This window comes from Medicago sativa, chromosome 1 (assembly GCF_051527215.1).
Source record: "Medicago sativa cultivar Bolivia chromosome 1, Bolivia_mono, whole genome shotgun sequence".
Lineage (NCBI taxonomy): Eukaryota > Viridiplantae > Streptophyta > Magnoliopsida > Fabales > Fabaceae > Medicago > Medicago sativa.
In genome coordinates this window covers 66,708,628-66,722,945 of record NC_140749.1, presented here as the reverse complement: position 1 = coordinate 66,722,945, position 14,318 = coordinate 66,708,628, and the positions used below count along the sequence as shown (strand labels likewise).

The 14,318-nt window shown below is 34.1% G+C and overlaps 1 protein-coding gene and 1 long non-coding RNA gene across 2 annotated transcripts; both read left to right on the top strand.

The window, feature by feature from the left end:
• The first annotated feature begins 2,665 nt into the window (after positions 1 to 2,665).
• Positions 2,666 to 4,558, top strand: LOC146956571 (uncharacterized). Its single transcript, XR_015020268.1, has 2 exons — positions 2,666 to 2,728; positions 3,840 to 4,558. It is a non-coding gene; the product is annotated as an uncharacterized LOC146956571 (long non-coding RNA).
• A 4,529-nt stretch (positions 4,559 to 9,087) lies between these two features.
• LOC146956570 (BTB/POZ and MATH domain-containing protein 2-like) lies at positions 9,088 to 12,751 on the top strand. The gene is made up of 4 exons (XM_085729524.1): positions 9,088 to 9,711; positions 10,396 to 10,744; positions 11,601 to 11,877; positions 12,308 to 12,751. Exons 1-4 carry the CDS (start codon positions 9,272 to 9,274, stop codon positions 12,496 to 12,498), a joined length of 1,257 nt encoding a protein of 418 aa, XP_085585650.1. The 5' UTR covers positions 9,088 to 9,271; the 3' UTR covers positions 12,499 to 12,751.
• Positions 12,752 to 14,318: the final 1,567 nt, after the last annotated feature.

Sequence of the window (14,318 nt, the reverse complement as noted above, 5' to 3'; positions counted from 1 at the left end):
CGTACTTTGTAATAATAACCATATTTACATAACATTTCAGTTTTTTATACTCGACTACTTGCAAAATATGTCGATGAGTGTTGGTGAAAATAACTTAATTTGACACTTATCAAACACCCCAAGGGTCTGTTTGGTTCAACGGAGGGGATGAGAAGGGAGGTATTTTAATTAAATATACGTTCAATTTAAAATATGGGAAAGAAGGGGATGAGAGAGATTTTAATTAAAAATGTGTTTGTTCACAAAGGAAAGAGATAGATTTTAAAATTAATTTATCATTTTACCCTTAAACTTAATTAAATATATGAACGATGTAAACAGACTACCGAGCCGAAACAGTAACGATGTATGAAGCAATGATATCAATAGGGATAATAAAGTTACGAAACAACAACAATACAATCAATTACAACATGATGTAAACAATGAGACAATGAGAGTGGTTTTTACATGTAACAAATAAGAATGATAGATTACCTGATAATAAAAGTTGTTACAAGGATAATATAACGTAATAATAATAAAAGCTGTTACAGAGATAATACTGAGATTTTAAATTAATCTAAAGATAATTTTGTCAATGCGATAAAATTTTAAAGAGATCACCTCCCCTTCCCTCTGAAAAACTCAGATTTGGGGGGAAGCGAAAATTGGATCTTGAAGGGATTTTGCTCCCGTCCTCTGCCCTGCCCGCCTCTTCTAAAAATTGAACCAAACACCTCAAATTAAAAATATTCTCTCCCCTCCCCTCCCTTCCAAAATTGTCAAAACAAATGGACCCTAAAGTAAATGAACAAGCAAAGTCAACCAATAAAGCGATCTTATTTGTGATAAATACTCCCTCCGTTCCTTTTTAAGTGTCACTTTTGCATAATTCTTTTGTTCCTATTTAAGTGTCACTTTACATAGTTCAATGCAACATTAAATGTTATTTTACTAATATTACCCTTATTTATTATTGTCGAGAGAGAAATATATGTAATGAGATATTAAATAAATAAGGTTATTATAGTAAAAATAGAAATTATTGTATCAAAAGTAGCAACATTTATTGATTGTCTTGGTTTGTGTAAAATGTCAAAATGTGACAATTAAAAAGGAACGGAGGTAGTAAGAAACTAGATGAAACAAATGGTCGGTAGGGCAAAGAACTATATCTATACCTATTAATAAAGGAAATATTTTCCTTTTGGTGTAGCCTATTTTCTTACCCTTTTTGCCCCTCATTTTTTGCAAATATTCAAAAAAAACTAGGCTTAAATATGTGTCCAGTCCCTGCAAATAGGCCTCAGTTGAATTTTAGTCCCTGTACTTACTAATCCTCCCAAACCTTCCCTGCAAATATTAATCACTTAAAATTTGGTCCAAATTAAGTTAATCCGCCTACGTGGCAGGTGATTAGCGACGTGGCGCTGAAGTGGCGTGTAGTGACTGAGAAACTGTCAGGCTGACTCAGCTTTTATGACGTGAACTGCCCATTTTGCCCTTAATGAATCTGAGAACACGCAAAAGGACCATTTTACCCTTCTATCTTCTTCCCTCATGGTTACGTTTTTTCTCCTTCCCTTCTCCGTCATCTGTGTTCTCCTTCACCATAAACCCATCTCCTTCCCTAGCACAACAACCCCCTTTCTCAAACCCATCTTCTTTAGTCACCATGTTATTGTCATTAACTACCTTTCCTTCTTTGGTTTCCAATTACTTTTTCTTTTGTGCAATCAATTTTGGATTTATTGAAATTGATCCATTGATTTCGGATCCCACAAAACATGCTAAAATAATTACTGTAGCTTCCAAACAAAATCAAAATTCATGTTCACTGTTCATCGAACCACCGAAGGAGGATGATTGCAGATTCGTCGGAGCGGTTACGGAGTATGAACGAGGGAGAAAAGGAAGGAGGACATAGGATGCTCATGGAGAGGAAAGGATGAGCGAATGGCAGAACTGAATGAGGAGGAGAAATAGATTATCAATGGCGGATCTGGGTATTTTGGTGCTGGAGGTGAAGTTGCCAGAGAAGAAATCGGAGTCGGTTCTCTGAGTTCGCCGCTTTCTGAGCTTCGCGATGCCTTTGATCTGTACGACAAGGACAAGAACAAGTCGTGATTTTGGCCTGTGTCCACTGCAGAGCGATTTTCGAGGGTGTGGCGGAGAACAACGTTGGAGCAGTGGTGGTGAACAGCAGGTCTTGGCGGAGGAGATGTTGGAATGGAATTTGGAACTTGAAAAAGGGTCGCTCGCTCGGAAAGAAGTGGTTTTGTGGAGGAAGTGGCGGTGGAGGAGAGAGTGTCGGTGGTTGGGTCGATGGAGTTGTTGAGGGGAAGGAGAAGAAGAGAAAATGTCCAGAATGAAGAGGGAAGAAGAAAGGGTAGAAAGAAGTTGAAAGCCAGGGGTATTATTGTCTTTTCGTGCATCTCAGATTTCATTAAGGGCAAAATTGGTACTTCGCGTGCTAAAATCTGAGTCAGCCTGACACAATCCCAGTCACTACACGCCACTTCAGCGCCACGTCGCTAATCACCTGCCACGTAAGCGGATTAACTTAATTTGGACCAAATTTTAAGTGATTAATAATTGCAGGGAAGGTTTGGGAGGATTAGTAAGTACAGGGACTAAAATTCAACTGAGGCCTATTTGCAGGGACTGGACACATATTTAAGCCAAAAAACTAAATAGGTGGAAGGTGGTCACCATATTTCAAAAAGAAACGCAACTGCTCTTTCATGTTAGGCTTAATTACTCTTTTGGTCCCTTAAGTTATTTGTTGGTTACATTTTGGTCCCATAAGTTATTAACGTTACAATTTGGTCCCTTAAGTTACTTTTTGGTTTCGTTTTGGTCCCTTAACTATTAAAAGTTTTGTTTTGGTCCGTTAACTTATTTTTTTGTTTCGTTTTGGTCTCTTAACTTATTTTTTGGTTTCGTTTTGGTCCCTTAACTTATTTTTTGGTTTCGTTTTGGTCCCTTAACTCTAATACATTCGTTCTAATGTAAAGGACCAAAGTGGTTGACGGAGGAAGAGTTAAGGGACCAAAACGAAACCAAAAAATAAGTTAAGGGACCAAAACGAAACCAAAAAATAAGTTAAGAGACCAAAACGAAACCAAAAATAGTTAAGGGACCAAAACGAAACCAAAAAGTAACTTAAGGGACCAAATTGTAACGTTAATAACTTATGAGACCAAAATGTAACCAACAAATAACTTAAGGGACCAAATCATTAATTAAGCCTTCATGTTAAAAGTGAGGATTGATATGTTGATCCTTTTTATTTGCACAACACTAACCGGGAAAAAAAACTGAGAATAAAGTGAAATTGAAGAATGATAATCATGAGGATGAGAAAACCAGTGGAGGCTACCGTACTGTTACCATTGCAACACTGAGTGATTATTGGGCTTAATTACTCTTTTCGTACCTTAACTTATTTTTTGGTTTCGTTTTGGTCCCTTAAGTTATTAACATTACAATTTGGTCCCTTAACTTACTTTTTGGTTTCGTTTTGGTCCCTTAACTATTAAAAGTTTCGTTTTGGTCCCTTAACTTATTTTTTTGTTTCGATTTGGTCCCTTAACTTATTTTTTGGTTTCGTTTTGGTCCCTTAACTCTAATACATTCATCCTAACGTAAAGGACCAAAGTGGTTGACGGAGGAAGAGTTAAGGGACCAAAACGAAAGCAAAAAATAAGTTAAGGGACCAAAACGAAACCAAAAAATAAGTTAAGGGACCAAAACGAAACCAAAAAGTAACTTAAGAGACCAAATTGTAACGTTAATAACTTATGGGACCAAAATGTAACCAACAAATAACTTAAGGGACCAAATCATTAATTAAGCTTAAAAGTGAGGATTGATATGTTGATCCTTTTTATTTGCACAACACTAACCGGGAAAAAAAACTGAGAATAAAGTGAAATTGAAGAATGATAATCATGAGGATGAGAAAACCATTGGAGGCTACCGTACTGTTACCATTGCAACACTGAGTGATTAAGGTATTGTCACATTTCTTCTCTAATCTTTTTTAATTCCCTTTTACAAAAATCATGCATGAATCAACCATTATCCAAAGTCTAGCCTTAAAAATTTAGTAATATTTAGTTTTGACTTTTTAACAACATGAATTGCTACTGTTATTTTCAATTTTGTTTTTTAGTGTGCAAATTTTGGATTTGAGTGTTTGATTATTGATGAATTTGGGTGCAAATATTCATTTAAAAATTCATTATATTGTCTCTTATTAATTGTCTCTTGCTAACTTGTGTATTATGTTTTTGTTTAAAGTGGTTTATCTTTTCTTGATATATATTGGAAAAACATAGGATGTGGGAATGTTCAATCAGGCGTGTGGAATCAAGAGAATGGGAAGAGACATAATTTTAATTGAGGCAATGACATCCCCTTAAACAGAATGAATGGAAGAAAAATATAGGAGGTAGATATAAGCATATAATCCATGATGATGTGCCAGCGGTATAAGTTTGATGTCTTTTGGTATCCTTTCAAATGTCACTTAAATCATTCATTCTGATATAATCACTAATCACATTATAAACTTCTTTTAAGATATTCATTCAATTCTGTTTGATGTAATATGATACACTAACCGAGGGTTAATTTTTTTTTCTCATAGAATAAAGGGTTAATTATGTTTCTAGTCCCTATAAAATAGCGACCTTGTAAGTTTAGTCCTTACTTAATTTTAATAGCATTTTTAGTCCCTAATTTTGTTTTTTTGCCCTGAGTATTAGTCCCTACTCAATTCAAATTTGTTTAATTTATGCTTAAACTCTTAAATTTTTGAACAATTTTTTGCAGACATGTTTAGAACATTACTAAAAGTTCTTTCGCAAAAAATTATCGCAAAATTTGATTTCTACATCCAGATTTTATTACTTTTTATCTTTAACTTTTGTCGTTTTAAAAAATTCATATTTAATTCATTTCATGTCTGAAAATTCTAAATTTTAGTAAACGAACCTTTCATAGTGTTCTAATCTTGTCTCAAAAAAATCGTTCAAAAATTTAAGAGTTTAAGGATAATTAATCAAACTTTGTTTTAGCAGGGACTAAAATTATAAGTAAATTTTTTTTTATAGGGACTAAAAATGCTATTAAAATTAAGTAAGGACTAAACTTACAAGGTCGCTATTTTATAGGGACTAGAAACATAATTAACCCTAGAATAAATAAATTGAATGGTATTAAATGATATAGTGGAGTAAAACATGATATGATATTGTGGTACCTGGTATAGAGATGATAATTACGAAAGAAAAAAAATATTCCCAATTTATTTCGGTAATCCAAGTAGTATAATAAGCAATTTTTTTATGTTGTTTTGGTGAATTTTCTTTGTGCAGAGAGTAGTCATAATTAAGATTTGGAGGGTTGCTTTATCCTGAGACGGTGAGGCTGAAAAAAGTTGCTACACTATTGAGACAGAGCCGCAAAATGTCTTAAAGTAAGTGACATAAAATTATCTTTCATTTCCGATGAAAATAACACTTAGATATATTTGAAAAAAAACTGCACCACACGGTTTCCATATGCAACTCCCTCTCTCACTTTGCCACTTTCTCATTGCATGCATCGTCAATCACTGCCTCATTGCCAAAAATTGCATGCATCGTCAATCACTGCCTCATTGCCAAAAATTACAAAACTATCTAAACCAAATCATACATTTACAAACAAAGCTTATTATGATTGAAAGGTCTTGCTATAGGAAGAAGTAAAAAGTTCTGGTGTAGCCTCATTTTTTAATATTTACATAACTAAATACATATTGAACATTAGGTAGGTTTTGAATCATCTAATATAAGTCATGAAGAGAAACTCTAAAAACAAAACATAAATCATGAAAAAGAAAAGAAATCATAACCGGAAGGAATTTCAGATTGAAAAGCTTTAATTAAGAAAATTCAAAACAAAAAATATATATATAACTACCGTGATTGTTTGAGATCCAACAAGCAATTTTTTTCTTCAAAAAATATGAAGTTATAAAAAAAAAGTGAATACAACATCTAAGTTAAAGCAAGATATTTCTATTGATCAGGTTTTTATTTATTTTTTGTTATAAGCTTTATATAGCAGTCTTCTACATGTTGTTCCATAAATTATATTTACATATAACATTCTGTAATTAATTTGTAGTTTTTCGAAAGATAAGAAATTATCAATTAAGGGTGTACGAAGAACTATTTATTTTTTGTTATAAGCTTTATATAGCAGTCTTCTACATGTTGTTCCATAAATTATATTTACATATAACATTCTGTAATTAATTTGTAGTTTTTCGAAAGATAAGAAATTATCAATTAAGGGTGTACGAAGAACTAACTACAATTCTTAAACGGTAATCAACTTTTTTATTTTAAATGGTATAATTTCAAGGGAGCCTCTACTATGGACCCTTTATTTTAAGGTCCACACATGAACCTTGCTAATTGACCGGCAATAGTGGGTAGACACACACCCCTTTTGGTTTATATGGGAACATGTCACTTTTTTAATATTTTTTTCCCTTTATTTCTTCTTCAACTAGCAATGTACACTCTCCTTCCATGTGAATCATTCGCACAACAAACCCCTTACTCACTTTTTCTTCCCAAATTCAATTCCATCCTTCACGCAACGATTTAATTAAATTCAGTGTCAACAAACTTCATCATCCAAAAGTAAGCATCATCTAAAGAAGTAATAGCACATTCTGCAAGAGCTTTCATTGCAACAATAGCATATGGACTAGGCCTTAAACATAAAATGACATGCTTCAATTCATTTTCGACAAACAGAATCGTAAACGCCAACACTATGATTGCAACCATTAACTCTTGCCGACAAAACAACCACCATAAACATCTTCACCACTGTCAACATCTTCACCATAATAGACTTCATCCAAACCTGGAATTCAGTTTAATCGTAACAAAATTTTATAGTAGTGTTTTCTCATATTAGAGGATTCGACCTTGGAAGTTTTGCAAATAGAACATCGTGAATGGTGGTTTTGGAATCGGTGGGGGAAAGGTGACCGGATATGAGGGCAGCATATATAAGGATTTCAGAATTTTGAAGATCGGTGTTCAGCAAAGATTTGTGAATTGCTGAAATTCGGATGACTATTTTTCTTCTTTTATGGAAACAACATACCCAAGAAACAAAATTCACATATTTACATGGAATGAGGTTGTACGGTAAGAATTGAAGAAGAAATGATGGCCAAAATTAGGAAAGTGATTTGTTCCTATGTAAACTTGAAAGTGTATTTCCCATTGTTGAAAGGAGGGTGTACAGTGCCTTACCCATTATTGCCGGTCAACTAGCAAGGACCATGAGTGGACCTTAAAATAAGGGGTCCATATTAGGGGCTCCCTAATTTCAAATGATGTTTTATATATTTCTTAACGTGTTAGTGAAATCAACGTGAAAGGGCTTGATTAAATACACAATTAATCTCTTTCAAAGAACTATATAAGTATTATGATCATACCATACAAGCCCTCATTCTTCAACATGTGAAACTCCTTTCAAGTTGGCGTCGAGCACATACAATCGAAAACGATAACAACCTCGATCTAATGAATGATTTAGAATTTCTTTATATAGTAAGAGATATATAACATACATATGAAAATACACATGACATGCACCAACTTTAGAAAGACTATCTGCTAGTAGTAAAACAATACTCTACCTTCCTTTATAGATTACCTTTGGTTTGAGGAGGATCGTAACAATTTTTTAGAAGACATAATGGGCGCTTAAGTAAAAGTGCAATAAAAAGTAAAACTAGGAGGACAAAAATGTTCGATTTGAAAATAAAAGACAAATTTCATGAGATAGTTAACATAGAAGATCATGGGTGCATTTAGACCATTTCATCATGGTTGAGTTTAGCAATTTTGAAATTTATATTAAACTAATCTCGATTCATGTAAGATATACTCCCTTGGTCTCATTTACAAAAAAATAATTTCAGTAAATAATATATCTATTTTTAATATAGACTAAATAAAAAAAGAAATGTATCTAATTTTTATTTATTGAATAATCCATCTTTTAAAAAAAATAATCTAAAATGTAATTTATTCTTATAAATAAGTTCGGAATATTGTTAGTCAAAAATAAAATAAAAAAGGGAAATGTTAACCAGTGCCCGGGGGCACTGGTTAAGGGTCAAATATAGTAGGATTTGCATTGAGAGATGTGTAATCAGTGCATTAAAAACTAAAAAATTATATTTTTTTATTTAAAATTTTCTCTTTTGGCTTCCTTAACCAGTGCCCCGGGACACTGGTTAACATGACTCAATAAAAAATTGTAGGGGCACAGCGTGGTCGTGAATAAATGATTAGAAATAGAATGAAACCTCATGATTGGTTTATTTATGGAAAATCTTAACTTGTGCCTTGGGGCATAAGTTAAAAAGGCTAAATGTAAAAAAAAAATCTTGAAAATTGTGCATTCAATGCATTAAAAGTTTCAAAAGTTGTATTTATAATACTCCCTCCGTCCCGGAATAACTGACCCATTTTCTAAAAAAAAGTGTCCCAAAATAACTGACTCATTTCAATTTTCAATACAACTTTCATCATTTCCAATACAATATAACACTAAATAATACTACTTTTATCATTCCCAATACAATATATTCCACTTTCCCCTTTATTTATACACTTTTCTTAATCTGTGTGAAAAACCAAAGTAGGTCAATTATACCGGGACGGAGGTAGTATGAAAGTTGCTTTGACTTTCCATTTTAAGCTCCTTAACTTGTGTCCTTAGAGCACAAGTTAACATGACCCTTTATTTATTTGTTTGGTTTAAAAAAAGGTTTCCTTGAGTACGGTGGAAACTGAGGCGCCGCCAAACGTGACAAAATAATTCACTGTATGAATTCACCGTCGTCATAACTTTTTTGCTTCCAAGATCTACCTATCACTTCCATACACGTGTCCAAAAATCAAAACAACTCAACCAATTCAACTATAAAATCCACGCGCAAGTCCATAGCGCGTGACACATCAACTTTCCTTTATCACCACCATCCATAGATTTTCTTCCATTTTTTCATTTATCTCTTCTTTCTCCAAATCCAAACCCTAGAATTTCCATCTTCAAATTCCCCTATATTTTCTCACCAAAATCCCACCTTTTCTCGATAAAGATTCTCACCCGATCCCAATTCCCACAGATCGGGTTTGAATTCTGCATAATCTCACCCTAATTTCACCCCAATTCACCTTCTCGTGGCTCTCTTATGGGTAAGATTCTTCGAGAAACAACGAGGCCATCCTCAAATTCATCATCATCATCTTCATCACCATCACCACCCTCAATTCCATCAACAACCTCCTCAACATCGATAACCGACACCATCAAAGGCTCACATAGGTTCAAGATAACGGGGTATTCACTCTCAAAAGGGATTGGAATTGGGAAATACATAGCATCTGAGATTTTCACCGTTGGTGGGTACGAATGGGCGATTTATTTTTACCCTGATGGGAAAAGCGTGGAGGATAATGCTACGTATGTGTCGCTTTTCATCGCGCTTGCGAGTGAAGGGACTGATGTTAGGGCGCTTTTTGAATTAACGCTTTTGGATCAGAGTGGGAAAGAGAGGCATAAGGTTCATAGTCATTTTGATAGGACGTTGGAGAGTGGACCTTATACGTTGAAATATCGTGGTAGCATGTGGTTAGTTTTCAGTTATCATTTAGTTTAATTTGCGTAAAAAGATGTCTTTTTTTAATTTTTGCTATGTTCTGATTCTAATTCCTTATCGAGGGTAGTGTTTGTGAAGGTTTAAGCTTGGTGGGTTATTTAGATTTTGTGTAAATTTGATTGTTATGTTCTTGTTCTTGAATTGACCCAATGTTGGTAACTTGGAATGATAGGAATTTTTACTGGAAGTTTAGTTACATACTTATGCTTCTGTGGGTGATTTTTATTTATAAGAAAGATGAAAATTTGGAAGTTATACATGTATATATATGTGAGTTGAAAATGCTGAAGTGTTCTGAACATTGTTGGAAAAGGGGGGTGAAAGGATTACTGATTTTAGTTAATTGTTCATTTCACGTGTTATTTGATAAGTATATTTTCAGAGAATTTTTTCATATGATGCAAACGTTTGATTCGTTTTTTGGGGGTGGGGTGGGAGAGGGCCTTGGTTTTGAAGTTAGACTATCCCCTTAAATAACTCAAAGTAATGGCATTTTATTTTCTGATTTACAATGAAGTTTGTTGTCTCCCATTGAATGCATTTGTTGATTTTGGTTTGGCGAAATATTTCCTGCTGAATTGAGTTCATGGAACTTTTTTGTGACAATGGAAGAGGTACAGTTTTCTAAAGGCTAATTGTTTTAAATTGTGTTTCAGGGGATACAAGAGATTTTTTAAGAGAACGTCATTAGAGACTTCAGATTACCTTAAAGATAACTGTCTTAGTGTTAATTGTAGCGTTGGTGTTGTGAGGTCACACACAGAGGGCCCTAGAACATTTTCGATTCCAATATCACCTTCTACTATTGGTCACCAGTTTGGGAAGCTTTTGGAAAGTGGAAAAAGCAGCGATGTGAATTTTGAAGTGAATGGTGAAATTTTTGCGGCTCATAAATTGGTACTAGCAGCTCGATCACCTGTTTTTAGAGCTCAGCTTTTTGGTCCTATGAAAGATCAGAACACACAGTGTATAAAAGTTGAAGATATCGAGGCTCCTGTTTTCAAGGTTTAAATAATTTTTTTTTTTGTGCTTTCTCTTTATTATTTTTTATTTATTTATGTTTGCAATGCTGTTGCAAAATTTGTTGCGATTATCCTTTTTGTCTCTGTCCTGATATAGATATTGAACTTCGTTTAGTTTTAGAATATTTCCCCTTATTATAATTGTTAAGCATACAATTGCAACCGACTTAGTGCCCAATCCTGCCTGCTTCTGGCATTAGTTGGGTGTATCATCTTAATACATGTTTGCAAAAAAACATTGGCGTTGATTGTTCTGATATACATATGTTTTGAAAATTTCCACCCTTGCCAGTTGCAATTTGCGAGTATATTTGACTGTTGGATGTTTCTGAACAAATTTTGAAGATTCAAGCAGAACACAACAATAAAAATATGGTACTTTGACGAAGAATGCCTCTATTTTTTTTATCAACATTTTCTCTGCCCGCTTCCCTCATTTATGCCTCCAAATGTTAATTGGTATAAAGACTGGTATTTTTTCAGATTGAGAGATGTGAGATTTGGCCAAGAACTCGTTTGCACTTTTTTGAAAGACACCCCACAAGTTCTTGTATAAATTGATTGAAGTTACAATTCTGATTTCCTTTCTGATTTTATTTCCTTTATTGCTTGGTTCCTGTTTGTTGAGTTGTTCTAGCTGGTTTCTCTAATTCTTATTAAACCATTGGTTTTTCAAACCTCCTTTGACTTTCTGCAGTTTACGTACGTTTACAACATGTTGTACTTGTGTTTAATGTGTTTGTGGTATTATTTAGTTTATAAATGAAGTTTAATAACATGCATATGGAATGTGCAACTTGTCTGCTGTGCTATGCCATATTTTTTTCTCTATTTTGAAGGCATTGCTGCATGTTATATATTGGGACTCGCTGCCTGACATGCAAGAGCTTACTGGGATTAACTCAAAATGGGCAACTACCTTGATGGCTCAGCATCTGCTAGCAGCAGCTGATCGGTATGCCTTAGATAGACTTAGGCTGATGTGTGAAGCAAGTCTATGTGAAGATGTTGCAATAAATACCGTGGCTACAACTTTAGCTTTGGCAGAGCAGCACCATTGTTTCCAGCTGAAAGCAGTCTGTTTGAAATTCATTGCAAGGCCTGAAAATCTCAGAGGTGTGTTTTAGTTTACTGAACTTCTATTCTGTCTCTCACATACAACAAAAAGAAAAATATGTGCAATATTAGGGGAATTGGGACATTAAAAGGCCTGAAAGTCTGTATGTTGCTATCAGTGAAACTTAAAATCATTAATGACATTCATGTCTGTTGTTGACTATCGTATGCTTATGCTTTATTAAGGATTTGTTTTTACAAAAATTACAACTACTTTGTTTATGCAAATCAAGCTTAGTTTTTTGATGTAGTAGTAGTTCTTAAACTCTTTTAATTAGGATGCTGTATATGATGGCTTTTACAGTTTTACCCAAATCGTTGGTAAATTTGTATGCGTACAATAACAACAAAAGAATTGTTTGTACCTATTTATTCTTCATCCAGACCTATGATATCAACTGAAGTATTTTGTTCCCTTTCTTTTTTTCAGCTGTGATGCAAACTGATGGTTTCGAGTACTTGAAGGAAAGTTGCCCATCTGTTTTGACTGAGCTTTTGGAGTATGTGGCTAGATTTACTGAGCATTCGGACTTCCTGTGCAAGCATAGGAACGAAGCAATACTGGATGGCAGTGATGTAAATGGAAGGCGGGTGAAGCAAAGACTATACTGTGAAAAATGACCAGGTCTCCAGAGAACCCTGTTCCACTCACATTCAAAAATTACAGTGAACCGTGGATAGAGGGAGAAGATCAACATTCATAGGATTAGTTGCAATTTTCATTTGTCGTAGCTTACTCCATTTCTAGATGTAAATGTAACATGTTTGGTGGTGTTGCAGGTTTGTCTTCGATAGGTTTCTCACTCTAATATTTTGTTTTCTCTTGTACTAGTAAAACTTGTTTGAAATGAAAAATATTGATGACTCCTCTGTCCCTTTTTTGCTTGCTTTTACATTTCGATTTGTGCTTTGATATTTCTACATATTTTTTCGTGAGAGGTAGTCACCCGAAAAAAGCAGTTTTGGGGGAAACATAGATGAAACAGGATTTCTTTTTGCGCATGATTAAGAAACTGCTTAACACAGATCAGTGTGCAAAGTTCCCGTAAAAAATAGACGCTGAAGTCACAACAAGCTATTCAATTGTACAATGACAAGTGTGTAGATTTCTGCACGTTCACTTGGAATGTCCGCGGGACTAAACACATAAATGGTCTAAGATAGTGTAAAACTCAAGTGGAGAAATACAAATCCAGTGCAGATTCTCTAGTCTGCAGAAGTTTTGGAATTGACTTGGGAATGAAGAGAAGTGTATTTTTTGAAATAGCTGACCGGAGGAATTTATTATATACTGTTTGCTGCTAACATAAGATCTTCTATTTCCTTTGTGGATTTTTTCTGGCATTAAAAGAGGAGTGAAAAATTGGACATTCACTGTTGTTATTTGCAACTAGTCCAGTTCCCGTCTCAAGAGACTAAACTATTTAGAAGCGCTTAACCCTCTCGCACAAAACACAACTGCCTGCATTGCAGGGAAACCAAATAAAGATGTAAAAACACAACTGCCTGCATTGCAGGGAATCACCAAATAAAGATGTAACAAAGTATATGGTGATGTTATAGAATGGTGGTCTTCGTTCGTAGAAGAACTTTTTGTGATGTTTAACTTACATGAGAACAAATGTAGAGGAAACGAAATCATACAAATAGGAGAGTGCCAAGTCAATTCGTACAAGTTTCTTATGAATTCGTTAAAAAATACAGTATTTGATGTGTAAAGCAAATTAATTAAGCAACCAATATCAAAGTTGATGATAGTTATAAACACAAGCAAAAGTTAAAATAGTGAGAGAGAAGAAGAACACAATATAATTTGTTTACCCAGTTTCGTCCCAATACTGACCTACTCTGGGAGAGAGAGCCGCTCTCCGTTCCACTATAATGAGTAACTTTACAAAGAGATATCAAAGAGTTACAAGAATTAGTCTTCAAACCTAATGCTACCCAAAGTCCCGAATCCCTTACCTAATGCTACCCAAAGTCCCGAATCTCTTCCCGTGACCAAGAGACTATATCCTAATAGCGTTTCTCCAAGATGAATCAATGGTGATTCAATCCCAACCCTAGTTAGTGTTTGTTGTCAAGAGAAAACTCTACAAACCCTAGTTTTGTCGTTAGCTTCTAAACCCTTGTTTTCTACTCTCTCGATATTTCATATGATACAAGATATGTATTTATAGAGAAATATAACTCGTAAATTTGGAATGGATATCACATTGAATATACATTTCTTTTTTTTTTTCCTCCTTCAGCGCAAAATATATTTGCATCAAATATTCCCTTTAAAAATATATTTGCCTTCATACGATACAAAAATATATTTACTGTCCGTAAATATATATTCAACAACAATCTTCTGGAAACACAAAATATATTTTAAACAAATCTTTTATATTTTTAGCAACAATCTTCTTCATCCATCAAATTTTGAGTCAATTTCA